General features: G+C 30.6%; 1 protein-coding gene and 1 long non-coding RNA gene across 2 annotated transcripts; one reads left to right on the plus strand and one right to left on the minus strand.

Annotated features, from left to right (window-relative positions):
- The first annotated feature begins 13,025 nt into the window (after positions 1-13,025).
- On the plus strand, positions 13,026-15,499 carry LOC145953965 (uncharacterized). Its single transcript, XR_014431180.1, has 2 exons — positions 13,026-14,392; positions 15,223-15,499. It is a non-coding gene; the product is annotated as an uncharacterized LOC145953965 (long non-coding RNA).
- Positions 15,500-16,377: 878 nt separating this feature from the next.
- LOC109790139 (pectinesterase inhibitor 1) lies at positions 16,378-16,902 on the minus strand. Its single transcript, XM_020349251.1, has one exon. It carries the CDS (start codon positions 16,900-16,902, stop codon positions 16,378-16,380), a length of 525 nt encoding a protein of 174 aa, XP_020204840.1.
- Between the last annotated feature and the right edge of the window lie 5,486 nt (positions 16,903-22,388).

Below are 22,388 nucleotides of genomic sequence, written 5' to 3' on the forward strand. Positions count from 1 at the left end.
AGTACCACCAAAGTTCAAGAACAAGGAAAAAGGGTGAAAGAGACAAAGAGAGTGAAGGAGAGAATTTTTGAATGAGAGTTGGGGGGAGGGGGAAAGGAGGTGTATATCATTTACGGGTCTCACAACACCTCTAGAGGATACACAACATATTTGTGTTGAAGAAATGCTTGCATCATTCCTAAAAATTGTTGGTCAGAATACTCGATATTGTGTAATTCGTAACACATTTGATCGATCACAATTTGCTACAAGTGAAAATTTTCACAAGATTTTGAAGGTTTTGAATACGATAGCACCTATTTTGGTGGCTAAACTAGGATCAACTGTGCCAGCTAATAAAATTAGAGAAAGCACAAGGTTCTTCCCTTTCTTCAAGGTATGTTCTAATTATCTTACAATAAAAATTATAATTAAATTTAACACTACTATATTTATATTTTTCGTACAATGAAGTGTTATATATGTTAAATTTTAGGATTGCATTAGAGCTATTGACGGGACACATATTCCAACAATAGTGAGGGGGCGAGATGTAAGTAGTTATTGTAATCATCATGAAAAGATATTACAAAATGTATTAGTCGCTTGTAATTTTGATTTGGAGTTCACGTACATTCTTAGTAGGTGGGAGGGTTTGGCTCATGATTCTAAGCTACTAAATGATGCTATAACAAGGAGGAATGGACTTAAAGTGACTCAAGGTAAATGTTTATTCTTTAAATAATAATAATAATTATAATAATAATAATAATAAGAATCATAATAATAATAATAATTATTATTATTATTATACTAATATTATATATATTGCATATGTAATTAGGTAAATATTTCTTGGTGGATTGTGAATTTCTTAATTGACGTCAATTTTTAGCTCCATTGCGAGGTGTAATATATCATCTACAAGATTTTGTAGGTCAGGGTGATGACCCTGAAATTGAGAAAAAATTGTTCAATCTTTGTCATGCGTCTTTAAGGAATGTGATTGATAGAATATTTGGTATTTTTAAATCAAGGTTCATGATTTTTAAGTCAGCACATCCATTTTTATTTAAAACACAAGTAGAACTCGTGTTAGTATGTGCAACACTACATAACTTTCTACGTAAAGAATGTCGTTCTGATAAATTTTCAATTGAAGCGGTGGACGAACCTTCATCTTCAACAATACCGATTAATGAAGATCATACTTTTGAGCCCATTATTCAAACCCAGGAGTAAGAGCGAGAAGACGCTAATATTTGGAGAACTAGTATAGCTATGAATATGTAGGTGAATGCTATTTAAGAGGATAAGATATTATAGAGAATTATTATTATTATTATTATTTATCTAGGCATTGTTATTTTTTATTATTTTTGTCTTTGACTCTTTTTAAATTTGAATGTATGAAATTTTTTTTGAAATCTTATCATATGTAAAAAATTCACGAAAATTCTATAAAATCCCACAGAATCCATTAAAATCCTGATTTAAAAGTCTTGCAGAATCCATTAAAATCCTGATTTAAAGTCTTGAAGAATCCTACAAAATCTTAAAAGTCATGAAAATCCTACAAATTTTTTTAAAATTTACAGGATTTTTTTTTACTAAAAAAATCTTTTAAAATCTTAATCCAATACACCCCCTTAATGTCTAAAATTAAAAATCTCGAAAGAAAAATATAGCTGAAATATCAACAAAAAAGTAAAATTTATATCCACGGGAGAAGTTTTTAAAAAAATATGTAATCCATCATTTATGATTCCATCCGATTTGACTAAAACATCAATTACTTGATTAACTTTTCAAAAAAATATAACAACAGATCACCCTCCAATCTTGATTCACTAAACTTAAGACTTTATTATTTAAGACATAACAAGGGTAATATCTATAACACACATCATTTAAAAATTTCATAATTTAAAAAAAATCAGACTCAACTAAAATTTGTCCAAAAAAAAAAACTTCTCTCACATCGACGTTGAACCATAGTAAATCGTCCATAACTCAGTGTGTTTCACTATTTCTACAGACATGTGTATTCAAAGAAACTTTTACCTACCAGTAATAATAATGTCATTATCTTCTCACCTTCACTTTTTTTTTCTTCTTTTTTTGTTTATATTCTATCCTTTTACGTAATTCTCCCTCACTCTTACAAACCCCACCTTTTCATCATTTTCAGAGATTATCCCACTTTCTTTTTTACGAGCATTATTCTTTCTGATCTGTCAATATTGATTGTTTTTTTGTGCGAGTTTCACTCCCTCGTTGCTTCTCCTCCATCTTTTCATTTGCAATTTTTCTTTTCAGTGTTGCTAATAGGATAGAAATTAGTTTCTATTATATTAAGATACATAACAAAAATTTCTATTATATACTTAATAAAATATTGTCAAAATACGAAATGGCTTTACAAGATACAAAATAGAAATAATTTTTGTTGAGAATATTTTTTTAATCATTAGTGAAAAATTGGAGAGTGAAAAGATTAAAAAAAAAAGGTGTGAATATGAGTTCACTTTTAACAAACAAGATATTTAAGATCTTGTTTATATAATAATAACTTATATTATTATAAGTGCTTCAAATTTAATAATTTGTGACATTTTAATATATATGTTAAAAAACATTAATATAATTTGGAGAGAAAAAAATAATTTATATAATTTTAAAGTGTTTGGATATATCATTTATCTTATTTTAAAAATTAACAATACAAGTTAATTTCTGACTAAAAATAAAATAAAAGACTTAAAAAATATTTTTAATTCCTACAAAATTAACTAATTTTTATTTTAGTCATCGTAATTTTTTTTATCTTTTATCCTTATAAAATTAAAACTGTTATTTTTAGTTCCTATATTTGTTAAAAGATTAAGTGAGTATCCTAGTTGTTATATATCACTATTAGGTGATATCATGTTGATATTTGATACTCTTAAAAATTTATATAGATTCTTAAAATAACTGTTATTTATTTATTTTAAAATAATTATTAATGACCAAAAATAATGGCTATAAATTTTAAAGCAATGAAAATAAAGAAAAATATTTTATAGGATCAAACAAAAGTTTATATTTTATGAGTGTGACACCCTCTACCCCAACGTTAATACACAATAAATGTAAACAATAATTTCTTTTTCTTTTTGAGTAAATAAGATCTTTCATAGTTTAATAACATCTTTCATGTATAAAACAATTGTCTCAAATTTCATAAGGTAGAAGATTCACATTCGTAACTCATCAATCATAAAAAGTCAAATATAAGTATTAAACTCAAGAAATCATATAAAGGAGACTATATATTAATTCCAGTAAAGGTGGCAGTGCCTCCTAGTTAGGAATTAATATATCACTTTCAAATCATGTAATAAAATAGTATGACAAAGATGTACATTTTGGTCTTTTCTCAAGAACGTTCAAAATTACTAAGGAAGAGAAAATTAAAGCTTTTAAAATAATAACATATTAGACTAAGCTAGCTAAGCCCCGATGTCACATCCTATCAGAGCATGCCCAACTGAACCCTTAAGCCTTATTACCAACATCCTCATGATGATGAGCACCTGCAACATAATTTAAACATATATACAAGAACAACAAGGGAGTGAGAAACATCTCACTCAGTTTCAGGTGCAAAAATAAAGGTTAGATAGCACCCACACACACTCAACAAATATAAGTCACATGTAAACAATACACATACATCAATATCACATATACATTCATTTATCATGCAATAATGTCATGAACTCGACTCATAAATGCATGCATGTGGCGCCATAAGGAAGTTTCACATATCATCACTGGTGACTCAAAGGTACACCTGGTTACATCACTGGTGACCCTAAGGTACACTTGGTTACATCACTGGTGACCCTAAGGTACACCTTGTTAACAAGTTACATCGCTGGTGACCCCAAGGTACACCTTGTTAGCAAGTTACATCGCTGGTGACCCTAAGGTACACCTCGTTAGCAAGTTACATCACTGGTGACCCTAAGGTACACCTCGTTAACAAGTTACATCACTGGTATGCGGCCTCAGCGGCACACCTGGAGTAATATATGCATATGATGCATGTCACACATTCATTATTTCATTAACTCAACATTTAACTTATTACAGAATTTCATTTAGTACATCATGTCCTCATTTGTCATAGTCTCATAATCATAGTTTGTCTCAATAGTCCATTCTTAGGTCTCATGTTATTTGTCCATATTTCCATGGTCATGTCATAAATACTCCTCATAAGGTCCGCATAGGTATTCACAGAGATTCAGAGAACATTCTTATTCATATTAAAACTCATTTATTATTAACATTAATTTCATATTCATTTATTACTTTCAACAAAGAACAAAGTAGAGTAAATAGAAAATCAAACAGAACAACGGCACCTTCAACAAAGAGCAAAGTAGAGTAAAGAGAAAATCAGACAGAACAACGACACCTTCAACAAAGAGCAAAGTAGAGTAAATAGAAAATCAGACAGAACAACGGCAAGGGATTGGGGGCCAATCCGACAAACAAACTATCCAACAATTATCCCCACACCCCTGAGCGAGGTTTCTCACTCCCCCCTTACCTGGATAAGCGGAGTTGAAACTTGGGCAGAGTCTCCTCTTCTAGATTCCCTCTTTCTTTCCCTCTCTTTCTTTCTTTCTCTCCCTCTCTTTCTTTCTTTCTTTCTCTCTCTCTCTCTCTCCTCTTTCTCTCTCTAAAATTTTCACTTCTTACTCAGTATAAAATTTTCACCCCCCTTGGCCTTATTTATAGGCAATCTGACGCACCCGGAACGGCCCGTATTGATTTCGAAACGGCCCGTTCTAGATCCTTCAAACATGGGCAAATTTTTCAACTGGAACGGCCCGTTCCAAAATCGGAACGGCCCATTCCCAAAAAGCAGAACGGCCCGTTCTGAAACCAGAACGACCCGTTCTATATCTCAGCAGAACGACCCGTATTGCTTCCAAAACGGCCCGTTCTCCATACCAGAACGGCCCGTTCCAGGCCCGTTCTGGGTCTTTAAAAACAAGCATATTCCTTCTTTTGGAACGGCCCGTTCTGCATTTGGAACGGCCCGTTCCGACACCCAGAAATACCCTTATTCCTTTATTAAAATTACGAAAATGCCATCAATAATTACGAAAATGCCATCTTTTAAAAAAATTGGGTGTTACAATTCTCTCCTCCTTTTAAAAATTTCGTCCCCAAAATTTTTGTAATGGAAGACTCTTCGCTTCTTAACTTCTAATTCTTATGCAACTTCACTATCTTATCGATATACAACTGTATCAATTTCATCCAAGGATTTCTAAGGATAAGACAAGCAAATCTGGTAAGCCTATCCACTAAAACACAATTATAATCAATCTCTTAAACGTCTCAGACAAACCTACAATTAAAGTCTATCCATTCACCATCTCACTTCCAAAATGAGAAGTCTAATTGCTACAAAATTTCTAAAGACTTCTTGCATACTAAACACGAGTATATGATTTCTTTTCTCTTCACCTTAGGTCACTACACTTCCGCTGCGCTACTCTGACACGTCTTAGTAGCTCCTAAATAAAAGAGTACTCTTATGTCCTTTCTCTAAAATCATCTTTCTTATTCAAGATTACTAAGCATCCAAATTTATTCTCAAAACAACATCAATTTCTATTTAGAAAAGGTTACTCATACTCCTACTAATCTTTTCCACTTGGTTTACTAGGAAAGGTTCTAACCCCTGAGCTTCTTTAATCTCATCACTAATTCACTAATTATTTTCAATCATAGTCAATTCAATGCTCCTAAGGGTAATCTTACACATCCAGCATAAGTCTCTAAATTCTTCAATCAAATCCAATCCTTAAATAATCAAAAATAATATATCAGTGATCATCATAATCAAGGCATCTGTCACAATATTGGTTTAACTTTTGTGAGCCTTTCCACAACCTTTCCAAAGATCAAACACTTAAGCATAAGTTCACTAGGTACACATACCAGATCTCTAATTTCACCATTCCATCTACCTCCAAGTCAAACTCTTATCCATCACCTTATCCTATAGTCTCATATCTTATCACCAAAAATGAATCAACTAATTGTGTTTTTCCAATTTCTTTCAAGGATCCAATTGTTACTCAAGTCATACCTAGTTTCACACTACTAGGAGTATTCTCATAAGTCAAACTTAAATTCCTAATTTGAGTCCAAAGATCCATTTCTCTAATCATAAAGGAAGATAAATATAAAGGTTTCATATTCAAAACATCGGTTACCATAATGGCTTTGGCCAAATAACCAATAAGATCAAAATCTTATTTCTTAAGGAATTCCAACTATCTCTTTTGGTCAATAGATATTTAAGATCCTTATAATCACTAAATATCTCAATAATGTTTCTAAAATCTCAAGCGTAACTATTACAACCTCTAATTCAAGGTCATGGGTAAGGTAATTTCTCTCATGAATTTTCCATTACCTAGATGCTTAAAAACATAAGTTATTACCTTTGCATCAATAATCCTCCCAAACCTGTCTTCAAAGTCATCACTATATCCCACATAAGACTTACTAGAGTCAGGTAATGTTAACACTAGTCAATTTTTCTTAAGAGTTTAGAAAATACTTTCACTTACTATCTCACATAAAGACAATACTCCTCATAGTGAATGTAGGGCAATGTTATCCTAGAAATTCTTTCAATAAATCTCCAATAATAAACCTCATAACACTTTTATCCTCGCTAACTTGCTTAGATATCTCTCTGCTTAAACACAACTTCTACCTAAGACAGATTCATGTTTACCTCAACTGAAATTTACAGGGACTAGAAAACTTATATCATATAATAATAAAATAAAATAGTAATACTTAGATAACTTAACATACAACCGTCTTGGATATATCTTCACCTTCAACTACAATATGATCATATCACACCCTAAGATCAATCTCACTAACCATACAACATTCACCATTTGATCCCTAAGGTCTTCTATCCACATATCGACTTACATGCATATCAAGTCATATTAGAATGCCTACTTTAAACCTTCATATATACCATCCATAAGCATGTACATGAACAACCTTTACCACATAGCATCATACAACCTTAAACAACCTCTCAATCCACATGAAAACACCCAGAACATCTTAACAAAGTCCATTCTTATCCTTGCATTGCCTACTAACCGAAAACATTATTATACAGCCTAACTTCTCCTTTCAACAACTATCAAAGAAAACAACACATAGAGAGTTCTACCCATCCACGTGATCTCAACCTATCACTAAGTGAATAAGCTACAACTCTTAGTGAGACATGAGATTTAAAAAAAATCATCTTCTTAGCTAAAGAAAACTTCAAAAATCACAACAAATATATTCAGTGCTTACAACTATACCTCTGATTACCAAAGCAGCTATACTGGAGTTCTAGACCTCCGTTTTACCTGATTCCAATTCCATTAGAAAGATAACATCCAAGGCTACCACTTTCCTGAAGACTAACAAAAATTCTAATTTTGTCAGTATAGCACTTGTACTGTCACAACAAAACATCTCCTACACCAGACAACAATAGTGTATCAACATCTAAAGCCACATAAATACCTCAATCCTTCCAAACTTACTTCTTTCCACCTGAAATTCATATCAAAGTTTCCCACTACAAATCTAAACCAGATAACTCACATATTCAGGCGTAGAAAATAAATTCACATGCAATCATCAAACTCTAGAAATTATCAACACTTTAATCTCTCCTTAAGAATACCAAAATTCCAATTCTCAACATACATCATCTTTGGATTCAATTGCTACAACTATAGCTTTCAAAAATTTCACCAATCGTAAATTCTTAATACACTTAAAATAAATCAATGTCTTACCCAAATCTAAGGCCTCAATAGTTTTTATAATATTAGCACGATATTTCGTCTACCACTACTCGCACATATGCTTGCAATACAAGCGATATTACTCAACCATTACTTCTTACGTAAGCAAGAAGTATCAAACAAATAAGCAATCATAAGAATGAAGAAGAGCAGTCATAATGGTATTAGCTAACACTATCATGACTATTATTCCTCTAATTACAAAATAACTTAACAATATCAAACTTTTTCAATATCAGCACAAGGAGAACATCATCATCATCCTTATCAAAGCAAAGCATCATCAAAGTATACAACAAACAAAACACTGTCAGAGTACACAACAAAATCAAGATAAATACATAACTCACGGCCGATTAGATCGACCTGCTCTGATACCACTAAATGTGACACCCTCTACCCCATCGTTAATACACAATAAATATAAACAATAATTTCTTTTTCTTTTTGAGTAAATAAGATCTTTCATAGTTTAATAACATCTTTCATGTATAAAACAATTGTCTCAAATATCATAAGGTAGAAGATTCACATTCTTAACTCATCAATCATAAAAAGTCAAATATAAGTATTAAACTCAAGAAATCATATAAAGGAGACTATATATTAATTCCAGTAAAGGTGGCAGTGCCTCCTAGTTAGGAATTAATATATCACTTTCAAATCATGTAATAAAATAGTATGACAAAGATGTACATTTTGGTCTTTTCTCAAGAACGTTCAAAATTACTAAGGAAGAGAAAATTAAAGCTTTTAAAATAATAACATATTAGACTAAGCTAGCTAAGCCCCGATGTCACATCCTATCGGAGCATGCCCAACTGAACCCTTAAGCCTCATTACCAACATCCTCATGATGATGAGCACCTGCAACATAATTTAAAAATATACAAGAACAACAAGGGAGTGAGAAACATCTCACTCAGTTTCAGGTGCAAAAATAAAGGTTAGATAGCACCCACACACACTCAACAAATATAAGTCACATGTAAACAATACACATACATCAATATCACATATACATTCATTTATCATGCAATAATGTCATGAACTCGACTCATAAATGCATGCATGTGGCGCCATAAGGAAGTTTCACATATCATCACTGGTGACCCAAAGGTACACCTGGTTACATCACTGGTGACCCTAAGGTACACCTGGTTACATCACTGGTGACCCTAAGGTACACCTTGTTAACAAGTTACATCGCTGGTGACCCCAAGGTACACCTTGTTAGCAAGTTACATCGCTGGTGACCCTAAGGTACACCTCGTTAGCAAGTTACATCACTGGTGACCCTAAGGTACACCTCGTTAGCAAGTTACATCACTGGTATGCGGCCTCAGCGGCACACCTGGAGTAATATATGCATATGATGCATGTCACACATTCATTATTTCGTTAACTCAACATTTAACTTATTACAGAATTTCATTTAGTACATCATGTCCTCATTTGTCATAGTCTCATAATCATAGTTTGTCTCAATAGTCCATTCTTAGGTCTCATGTCATTTGTCCATATTTCCATGGTCATGTCATAAATACTCCTCATAAGGTCCGCATAGGTATTCACAGAGATTCAGAGAACATTCTTATTCATATTAAAACTCATTTATTATTAATATTAATTTCATATTCATTTATTACTTTCAACAAAGAACAAAGTAGAGTAAATAGAAAATCAAATAGAACAACGACACCTTCAACAGAGAGCAAAGTAGAGTAAATAGAAAATCAGACAGAACAACGGCAAGGGATTGGGGGCCAATCCGACAAACAAACTATCCAACAATTATCCCCACACCCCTGAGCGAGGTTTCTCACTCCCCCCTTACCTGGATAAGCGGAGTTGAAACTTGGGCAGAGTCTCCTCTTCTGGATTTCCTCTTTCTTTCCCTCTCTTTCTTTCTTTCTCTCTCTCTCTCTCTCTCTCCTCTTTCTCTCTCTAAAATTTTCACTTCTTACTCAGTATAAAATTTTCACCCCCCTTGGCCCTATTTATAGGCAATCTGACGCACCCGGAACGGCCCGTACTGATTTCGGAACGGCCCGTTCCGGATCCTTCAAACATGGACAAATTTTTAACTGGAACGGCCCGTTCCAAAATCGGAACTGCCCGTTCCCAAAAAGCAGAATGGCCCGTTCTGAAACCAGAACGACCCGTTCTAAATCTCAGCAGAACGGCCCGTATTGCTTCCAAAACGGCACGTTCTCCATACCAGAACGGCCCGTTCCAGGCCCGTTCTGGGTCTTTAAAAACAAGCATATTCCTTCTTTTGGAACGGTCCGTTCTGCATTTGGAACGTCCCGTTCCGACACCCAGAAATACCCTTATTCCTTTATTAAAATTACGAAAATGCCATCAATAATTACGAAAATGCCATCTTTTAAAAAAATTGGGTGTTACAATGAGAATCAAAATTAATGTTTACAAATTTTAGAAGAATGAAAAAAAAAAGTTATAAAGATGAAAATCAAAATTTCCTAATTTTACAAGGATAAAAAAATATATTTAAACTAAATAAAAAAAATAAAAAAAATAACTAAATAATTTTTAAAAATGATATTTTCATTATAATAACATTAAAAAAATTACTATAGTACAATTCATCTAATTTTAGTTTATAAGAAAATAAAATTATTAATAAAATATGAGAAATAAATTATATATAACAATGATTAAAAGTTAAGAATCATAAATTTTAAAAATTTAAAATCAATTCTATATATTTTATAAAATCATGATTACAAAAAATATTGTATAAATATTAACAACAAAATAATTTCATATATATTATTTTAGATAAAAAAATTATTTTTTGAAGTTTTTTTTTTTTTTTTTTTTTTTTTTTTTTTTTTTATAATTCGGGAATGTGGATTTTGGGGGAAGATATTAAAATAATTGAAGAGAAAAAAAATAAAGAGGAACAAAAACTTTTGAAGGAAGAAACAAAAATCTCTAAAAGAAGTAATGAAAAAATATAAAACTATTTTTTAATAATTTTTTTAAAAAAATTAAAATAAAAACTATATATGTAGACATAATTCAAATTTAGATATTTTTAATAAATTTTTGTATAAATTAAATAATAAATTATACTAAACAACTTATTAAAATAAGATCAAAACATATTATGACCTATTCATATGATATTTTATAAGTGTGTCTACACAGTTTCATAAACATTTATAAAATATAATAAGTAAAATAAATTATTTATATTTAAAAAAAACACGGAATATCATTCCTTCTCCATTATAATCACTGCGTTTATCACTCTTAAAAAAGAATAAATTACCGAAATTTCACACACAACTATTAAAAAAGAATAAATTACGTCGAAATTTTCACACACAAGACCTAATCTCATAGTTGACAAAGGTGGAAACTAATAATTTTTGACAAATATTTTTAACTAAAGGTGAATACTTGGTTGGTGGAGATTAATCATTAAGAACATCAATAAACATATGATACTTAATATGATGAGGGGGGAAATTATTTCTATGCCAACTCTTTGGATTTCGGGTGTCAATATATAACAATGTTTATTTAACCCATTTATATTTTTTATATATTACTTTCTTTGATACCTATAACCAAATCCAATGTTCTGATTAATTTAAGTTGGGTATCACTTTTACAGGTAATAAACATTTTTTTTAAGAAAATTATTTATATATCACAAAAGAAGTTTTTGTTACGTAAGTAAAGGCCACATGATATTATTATATATTATTTATTTTACCTAAATTTTATCAATTTTTTTATTTAATTCATAAAAATGCATTGATATATTTAATTAAGAGAATTACAGCAAATATATATTCTGATTAAATTAATTAATTTAATCATCAAGTCTTGTATTGTATAATTTTTTATATATAATTTTCTAATTAATTTATTAAATTTGATGTAACATTTTTCTTCTAATTATTGTAACTTTTTGTTTATTATCACAAATTTTTAATGATTTTTCAAAATTTGTATTATATTAATAAAGATAACAATGATAATAAATTTTATATTACCTTAAATATTAAGGTAGTGAAGATAATATCTATAATTATTATAATTTATACATGGAGATATAATGTGTGTAATCGATTTTTTTCTTCTTCTAATTTTAAGTGGACCATAATACTCCGATTAATTACTAAGACAAAAAAAAAATTTATTTCTAATGTTGTGAATAGCCACCCATTAAATTATCTATTTTTTTTAACAAATTATAGCATGTTGTGAATAGTCCTATTTTTAACAAATTATTCATTATTTATAGCAATTGATTTAGTAATTTACGATAACTTATTATCATATTTTTTACAATAATTTGTTGATTACAATAATTTTTTTATCATCAATTATAATTTTATAATACATATATATTTATGCTTTTTTTTAACACATTTTAAAAAAAATTGTCTCTACAAAGAAATATTATATTTTTCTTTTTTAAAAAAGGGGTTAAGAATTGTTAACATCATGGTGTCAAATTAGTGAAACTATATCTTCAATAATATTTTATAAAATGTATATTTAATCAATTTAATTGTTGTATTGATGATATTACACCCACACATATCAATGTTCAAGTGATTTGAACTCTTCTAGATATATTTTTTAACAATAAATATTGACATGTATTTTGAATATCATTTTATACATTAAAAAGTAGATATGATGACCAATGATGAATTCAAAAATTTTAAGTTGTGAAGACAATATTTATAAAAAGAAATTTATAATACTAAGAATTTGATATACTATTTGAAACTTTAAATATCATTATTATTCATTACAAATTTCATATTCTGAAAAATAATTAATGATTTTTCTATTTTTAATAGTGAAAAAATTCTTTATATTAATTATTAAAAAAATTGATCATTCATCTTATATGATTTTGCATTTCTATACTTATGGTCTATTCAAATGATGGAAAGAAAAGGAGAACAAAAATACACACATTATATACTAGGATTTTGATATAATAAATTTTCAAATACATAACTATCCTTTAAATATAAAATATCAAAAAATAAAGAAAATTAGAATTATATGAAATTTTGTATACTTAATTTAATTAGTAAAAACATTACGTAGAATAGTTAAATCGATTAAATTTGTGTTTGATAAAAAAATTGTTTAAAATGTAATTTTACTATTTCATCGATAAACCCTTATTTGTATAAGGATAAGATCAAATGACACCAAAAATGTCAAATTTTAATTTCACACCAAATACTAACCATTTAATTTAATCTGATAATTTTATTTATTCAATAAAAAGTTTTATGCCTTCAATTGCAATCATCACCACTACCCATTGTCTCTAACAATGTTGTTATTATCATCACATGCACACATATATATCAAAGTTACCTTCAAAACATATTACTAAAAAGTTTATTTTTCTTCTTAAATAAAAAAGATAATACTAAATACTATAACAGATTAAATATAAGTTATCTATTATATAATAAAAAAAAGGTCAACATCCATTGAAGCTAGGTGTCAAAGTTAACAAAATAATACGTGAACCTTTTTTTTTTATAGAATACAAATTAATTAATCTAACTATTGTATTTGATGTTCTTATCAATTAGATCAATTATAAAAAATTCATACAATTATAAAATTATTTGGTAATCAATCATATCTCTTTATTTTAACTAATATGATATTCAAAGCATAAGTTAACATTCATTGTGTTATAATATATCTAGAAAAATCTAAATTATGTGAAATTTGATAAACATTATCATAACTATAATATTAAATAATTCAATGGTTGAATTGATTAAATTTATATTCTATAAAAAGTTATTAAAGATATAAATTTGCTAACTTTGACACCTGATCTTAACAGATTATTGTAACACCCCAATTTCCTTAAAAGGATATTTTTATTAGTAATGGCATTTTCGTAATTATTGATGGCATTTTCGTAATTTTATAAAGGTATTAGGGGCATTTGAGTAACTCGGAACGGGCTGTTCCAAAAGTGGAACGGGCCGTTCTGAGCATTTAAAATAAGCTAAAATTTTAGGTTGGGAACGGGCCCAGAACGGGCCGTTCCAACAAGGAGAACGGGCCGTTCCGGAGGGAGAACGGGCCGTTCTGCTGGGTTTGAGAACGGGCCGTTCTGGTTTCAGAACGGGCCGTTCTGCTTTTTGAGAACGGGCCGTTCCGGTTTTGGAACGGGCCGTTCCAGTTGAGAAATTTGCCCACGTTTGAAGGATCCGGAACGGGCCGTTCCGAAATCAGTACGGCCGTTCCGGTTGCGCCAGGAGGCCTATAAATAGGGGCAGGGGGTGAAAATTTGGTACAGAGGAGAAGAAGTGAAAGTCTTAGAGAGAGAAAGAGGAGAGAGAGAGAAAGAGGAGAGAGAGAGAAAGAGAGAGAGAGAGAAAGAAAGAAAGAAAGAAAGAGAGGGAAGAAAAAGGGGATCCAGAGGAGGAGACCCTGCCCAAGTTCCAACTCCGCCTATCCAGGTAAGGGGGGGAGTGAGAACCTCGCTCAGGGGTGTGGGGATAATTGTTGGGTAGTTGTTTGTCGGATTGGCCCCCAATCCCTTGCCGTTGTTCTGTCTAAATTTCTATTTACTCTACTTTGCTTTTTGTTGAAGGTGCCGTTGTTCTGTATAAATTTCTATTTACTCTACTTTGCTTTTTGTTGAAGGTGCCGTTGTTCTGTCCGATTTTCTATTTATTCTACTTTGTTTTTGTTGAAAGTGTCGTTATTCTGTCTGATTTTCTATTTACTCTACCTTGTTCTTTGTTGAAAGTAATAAATGAAATTATGTAACAAGTTAAATATTGAGTCAATGAGATTATGATGGTATGACATGCATCATACGCATATATTATTCCAGGTGTGCCGCTGAGGCCGCATACCAGTGATGTAACTTGCTAACGAGGTGTACCTTGGGGTCACCAGTGATGTAACATGCTAACAAGGTGTACCTTAGGGTCACCAGCGATGTAACTTGCTAACCAGGTGTACCTTCGGGTCACCAGTGATGTAACCAGGTGTACCTTAGGGTCACCAGTGATGTAACCAGGTGTACCTTTGGGTCACCAGTGATGATATGTGAAACTTCCGTATGGCGCCACATGCATGCATTTATGAGATGAGTCCATGACATCATTGCATAATAAATGAATGTATTTGTAATATTGATGATGTATGTGTATTGTTTACATGTGACTTATATTTGTTGTGTGTGTGTGGGTGCTATCTAACCTTTATTCTTCACCTGAAACTGAGGGAGATGTTTCTCACTCCCTTGTCGTTTTTGTATATGTTTTAAATTATGTTGCAGATGATCAGCATCATGGGGATGTTGGTGATGAGGCTTAAAGGCTTCAGTGGGGCATGCTCTGATAGGATGTGACGTCGGGCATAGCTAGGTTTATTTTGGATGTTATTATATTAAAAAACTTTAATTTTCTCTTCTTATGTAATTTTGAACGTTCCTGAGAAAAGACCAAAATGTACATCTTTATTATACTATTTTATTATATGATTTCAAAGTTATAAATTAATTCCTAACTAGGAGGCTCTGCCACCTTTGCTGGAATTAATCTATATTTTCCTTATATGATTTCTTGAATCTTAATACTTATATGTTGACTTTTTATGATTGATGAGTTACGAATGTGAATCTTCTACCTTATAATATTTGAAACAATTGTTTTATACATGAAAGATGTTATTAAACTATGAAAGATTTTATTTACCCAAAAAAAAAAAAAAAGAAATCTTTCTTATTATTTAATTGTGAATTGATGATGGGGTAAAGGGTGTCACAATTATAAGTTTCTAACTCATTAAAAGTTAATATTTAATTTTATTTACTTCTAATTTAACGAATTTTTAGATTTTAAATGATTAAAATATTATATGTAAACTTATATTATGAAATTATTAATATTAATTTACAATATGGTCGTGAAATAGTTTAATTATTTTACCAATAAACATTTCAAAACTTCAAAAAACATTGAAATTTAACTTAACTTGAATCCTTTTTAACTTTAAAACATAAAATTTTGATACAAAATTTGTCAATATTTAAACTAAAATAAAAATATTGCTGAGTTCATAACCAAATATATGTTGATACATAACATGATATTTTTTATACATATTATTAATACGAAATATTCACCAATTTTGTTAAAAATTAATCTTTATCATAAAATTTAACTAATTTATTTTTAGGGAAATCGATCTTCCCACCCAATCACATCTTCCCATACACAAAATTCAAATATGGTATTTTAAAAAACCAAGTCATTACTACTCGAATCAACAATTTATTAATACGGATGTAACATGCGTTAAATCCCGTTATTGAATAAATTAAAAGAAAACAAAAAAGCCAAATAAAATATTGCCGGTGAAGAACAAACTCTCATTAAAAGAAGTTAACTCCACAGCAACACCTTAAACTCCTTTAAACTTGAAAGCATTGCTAATGAAACAATGACTTGGATATAATAATGGTAATAATAGCAAGCAACTCAACAACTGCACCATACTGAGGAAGCTGGGAGGGGTCATTATAAGGAGGATCAGATGGAGACTCTCCTGAAAGACAATCATCAACATCAGTTCCCACTGCAGACATGGCCACACCCACACCTCCATAATCTCCTTTCTTGAACAACTCCAAAGTGTAGTCAACGTTGTCAAGGGCATCATTGAAGTGATCCAAGCAAGATTTGTAGTGCTTTGTTGCGTTAGGATCACTAGCACTTTTGGCAATCAAAGTTTTGGTTAAATTGATTGTGTTGGTGACATTGGCACGTGTTGTTTTGATGGTGAATTGGATTAGACCAGCAAGGTCTGCATTGGGTTGTGAGTTGAGAAGAGAGAAACAAAATGAAGGGTTTTTGGTTTGCTTGCAAATTTCTTTCTCTTTCTCAACTGGGATTGCGTACGAGGATGCAACGAATAGGAGGAACACCAACACAAGAGAAGAGTGGTTGTGAATCATTGTATTGTTGTTGTTTTTTTTTTTCTTTTGTTATCTAGTTTGACTGTTGGGAGTGATCGATGATGCAAATCACACCTTTATAGTTAACAAGGCTTGAGGTTTAATTTAATGCAAATGGATTTGTTGGTATAAAATCTATTGCATTTAATCTAGGATTTGAATGCTTTGTTTACTTCCATAAAAAAAAAATCCCAAATATTCTCCAAATTTGACCATAATTAATTATAGATACATTCAATAATATTTAATGCAAATTTTATTCCGTATCAACTAATGCAGATTTTATTTGCTAACTATAAGATTAATTTGAATGTTTTGCTTATTTCCCTAAATAAAATATTAATTTGGCCATAATAATAAATACATTCAACGATATTTAATGCAAATTCATAAGTTTAATTTTTTAAATATGTATTATTTTATTTTAATGTTACAATAATTAAGATAATTGTTTATATATAGGAGTTTATTTGTAAAGATAATCATATTTCAGTTTTATTTATCTTTTTTATAATTTTACTAATAAAGTACGTTATTATCTTTTTATATTATTTATGATGAAAATAATGACATTTTTTTCTTAAGCAAATACTTTATATCTATTTTATAGTCTCCGTGTGACACCATTCTACCCTAAATAAATAAATATATATAAAAATAATTTTGGAGATAAAATGAAAGTAATTATAAAAAACTTTTCCATTAATAATTAAAAAAAAGGTTTCACTAAATATCCATCACTTTATTGTGTGAATAAAAACATATAAATTATTATTTGCATCAAAATAAGACACAACCTCTTAATTAATAATGTTCTGACAATCAAACATAATTAAAGTCCAACAACCACTAAAATTACAACTCTGTTGGTTCCAATTTACAAGAATCTAGAAGGGGGGTTGAATAGATTCTATCCTAAGATGACTCACTTTTTTGACAATTCTTGATAAAGACCTATCAAGATATCTAAAATACAACCTTTACTCAATTTGAATTAACATAGAACAAAAGATTACAAGGTTTATTACCAACGTATCAGAATATCAACGTTAATGCAGCAAAACAATCACTTGTAACCAAGGTTGATTTTATATTACCTTCTTTTTAATAAATTTCAATTACAAGAATAAAGATTAGAGTTGGTACTGCAATTGAAATTTCATATCTCAGAAATCTTTATATTCTTTAAACAAGAAATTAACAAGATTCTTTAAAGATAAGGGTTAGAAGATAAAGAACACAAAAATTTATAATGGTTCAACCATCCACTTGACCTACATCCAGTTTTTCCTGATTTAGCACCCCACTAAATTAAAGATCATTCACTATAATATTGTTTACAAACACCTTGCACACAAAATATTACAAGAATTCAAACAAACATCAATCTTGACACCCCAAGATTGAAAACAAACAAAATTTTTGTACCCTACAGAACTTACTTGAGAAACCCTATTCAAGATTTCAAAATCTCTTGTTGAGACACCCTGTCTCATGAGATACACCAATCAAAACGAAAATACAAGTTTAAAGATCAGAAAGATATCACCGAATTTCGTGTATATATTGATCTTTCACTCTTGAATACACTTCTTGAATTTTTTCTTTCAAGAATTCATGTTTTATCTTTGCACTTCTTGAAATTTTAGAAAAACTCTTTGATAAGCCTTAAAACTTGTTTCTAAAAGTCATCTTTTTCTCAAATGTTTTTCTTTCAAAATATTTTCAAAATGTATTAAAAGTTCTCTTTTAAAATTTCAAAAAGATTGATTTTATAGAGTACAAGACGTGATTCAATTATAAAGAGTAATAATAGAGGTAATCTATTACCTGATATGGTAATCTGTTACTAGCTCTTTAAAATGAACCAGAAACACAAATATCTCCAGGGTAATCGATTACGGGATATGGTAATCAATTATTTCGAGCTTTTTAAGATCCATGATTGCTTTTCATTTTGTGGTAATCGATAATCTCTTGAAGTAATCGATTAACACGATAAAAACTTTGATTCTTTAGCCTTGTTTCAAGCAAGAGAGTCTATTTTAATCTATTAAAAAGTTTGGTAATCTATTACCTCAAAGAGTACTTGAAAAACATTTTCTAGTAACAGACGTGGTAATCTATTAACACAGAGGACATTTGAATATCCTTTTCCAGTAACAGATTTGGTAATCTATTACCCTGAATGGTAATTGATTAACAATGTTACCTTGAAAACTCTTGTTTAAATCAAGTCATATTTCTATATTTAAACACTTGGTAGTAAATTACCCTGTTCAAGATAATCTATTATTTTATATTTATTCATGGAAATACTAAAAAATCAAATTCTTGGTTTCTTAAAAAAACTTGATTAGTTCTTGAATTAAGCATTCATCATCATCATCATCAATCATAAACAAACAGACACACAAGCCTATATCTATTACAATCAATATAATATCCTTTTGCATAGGCTCAAACACCATCTATACATTAACATCATCAAAACTAAAGCTTCTTGAGGAGTCTTCAAGTCATCTCAATGATCTCCATCATCTCAACAAGGGAGTCTTTTGGCCTTAGTGGAGCATTGGCCCAAGTGGAAGGGCACCTAGGTTGCATACTCCCATCATGCACCTAGATGTAGCTTAGCTTAACCCAAAAGGATGCCATATTTTAGCCTAGGCAAGTGCGACACTTTTAGGGTTACATGTTAGTGTCATTTGGAGTGCATTTCCTTCTCATTTTGAGGCGGGAATGATAATCCAATGATGACCTAGTCATCACACATCCGTAGGGTTATGACCTCACCCATCATTTATAAATACCCTAGGGAGCACCTCATGTAAACACTTTTGATATTGAATATAGAGAAAGTCTTTGTGCCTTTATATTTTTCCTTAGTCTCCCTTGGTCTAATTTCGGTCAAACCCTACCTATCTCCACCTTGAGTAAGAACCTTAGGAGTGGCCTTCATCACCCATGGAGTGAGCCAAACCCTAGAGTACCTCTCAAGCCTTTCATCAAACACTTACCACCCATCCTTAATTTTTGGTCATCCTTCCGAGAACACGCCTAGCCCTTGAAGAGCTTTGATCCAAGGAGTCAGGGAGTCCTTCTCATTGATCAACATTCTTTCATCAATGCTAACAAGGATTCCATCACATAGACTCACATTATCCTGTAAACAAATTATATATGCATGGACTTTGCCAACAATGCCACATCATCACACACATGCAATAATCATCAATCACAGTTGTAAGACTACAACCATGGACTTATCTACTTCACACTAAGTTGTGCTTTGGTCTCATCAGTGCCAACTACAACCTGGACTTACAAGTTTCACACATCGCCATATACACATTCTTATCAATTGTACCTTGTACATACATCACTACTATATTTCATTCATTCATCACATATTATAACATCCATCATTATAATATTATTATCATACCATCTCAATCATGACATCATATATTCTATACATCAATAGCATACATCCTCATCATTCATACACATAAGAACTTATTATTGACTTTAACCTCTTACACTCATAACTGTCTTTATTTCTCCCTTTTATATGTTTATATCTTATAGTATAACTCATTAATTCTATTCATTTAATTACAACACTTAATCATTCATCACAGTTCCTCTATTTATTAATTCATTTATATAACTCAATTAACTACGAAATAGGAAAAGCACCCAACAAGGTCAACAGTGATATTATGGATCTTTCTACCAACTTCATGTTTGACTTGAGGTTAACTTTGCCTTACATAACAAGGTTTGAGATCCCTCTGGAACTAATTCACCTAGCATGATCAAAGTCACACCTGATGTTACCTTTTCTTAATATGAAATCAATGTGGCACTAGGCAAGACACCTCATGCCCTATATATGGAAGTCAAAGGCCTCCCTAACATCCTCACGCCTATCGTGACCCCCTTCACGACTAGTGTGAATAATTGTGCCTTTATGCCAAGTGGCATAAAGGCACGCCCATTGCTGTTACAAATTCTACACTTCATGTAGAATTGTAAGCTTTGCAATCTAGATTCTCTCCAAACCCATCCACACATATCCACTTGTCTCTTTTACAATCCAATTAGTCAAACATTTAATCAATATTCATACAACACAACATCATCAAATCATTCCAATTCATCCAACCAAGCCTAAAGCTCCAAATTCATGCATATCATAACCCTAACCCTCAAAATACATCAATACATCATCATATCAATTTAATCAGAATTCAATACAAATTGGCATACTAGAACAACAACTGATTCTCAATCATATTAATAAACATCTACACAATTTTAAATAAACAACCTAAGAGGCTTAAGGATTGCCTCTCTACCCCTATACCTCATATATACCTATTAATGTAACAATCTTATTCCCTCTTACCTTGAGTGATGATTATGCAGTACTATACACTCCTTATAGCCTCAATCACTACTCTACATTCCCTTTAATGACCTTTTATAGGTTTCCCTTTACAGGTTCTCTTATAGTTTCATAAGGATGCATAAATAAAATCTAACCCTTATTTTGCTAATAACCTTTAAGTTGGGCCTAGAGTCTGACCCAACTCTCATTCCTTTCTACACTCCCTTATTATTTTATTTAATTAATAAAAAATTATTTATATTATAATCTTAATCAACTAATTAATTAATCAAGTTTGTAATATAATTCTTATTAAAAATAATTATTTTATTTTAGAGAATTCTAAATGTTACATTGATCAAGAATTAAATGTAGTCTTAATGGTTGAGATGAACCAACATAAAAATATTGGGTGTTCTTTGATTTTATCTCTTCATCTGCACTTCTAAGATCTTGATACTACTTTACTATTTCAAAACGGTATTGAGTTTTCGATTGACACCATTCAACCCCCTTCTAAAGTCTTTATTTTTTCCATAAGGATACTGAGAGATTTGTAACGGTCATTTTCTTAAAGCACCTACATAAAGAAGCTTAAAGATTAAAAATACAAAGATACATACATACATGTAGAAGAAAACAATTATGTAAAATGCTTTGTACTCAATTGTTGTTGTATCACATCTTGTGAGTAAGACAAAATAACTATGATTTATTAGTTTTAACATTGTGTTATAGCTTGAAGCCTAAAGAGACTTTGTTGTAAAGAATACTTGGTTGAAACTTGAAGATGTGACACCCTCTAAGCCACATGTAACACTAAGTATAATAAGAAAATGCCTTAACTGTTGGTCCCAATTTACTAGAATCTAGAAGGGAGATTGAATAGATTCTATCCTAAGATGACTGAACTTTTGACAACTCATGATAAAAACCTACCAAGATATCTAAAACTAAACCTTTACTCAATTTGATTTAACAAATAACAATAGATTACAAGGTTTATTACGATAGTATCAAAATATCAAATTTAATGCAGCGAAACAATCACTTGTAATCAAGGTTGATTTTATATTACCTTCTTCTTAAT

The sequence above is a fragment of the Cajanus cajan genome, chromosome 1 (genome assembly GCF_000230855.2).
Source record: "Cajanus cajan strain Asha chromosome 1, NIPB_CcT2T_4, whole genome shotgun sequence".
NCBI lineage: Eukaryota > Viridiplantae > Streptophyta > Magnoliopsida > Fabales > Fabaceae > Cajanus > Cajanus cajan.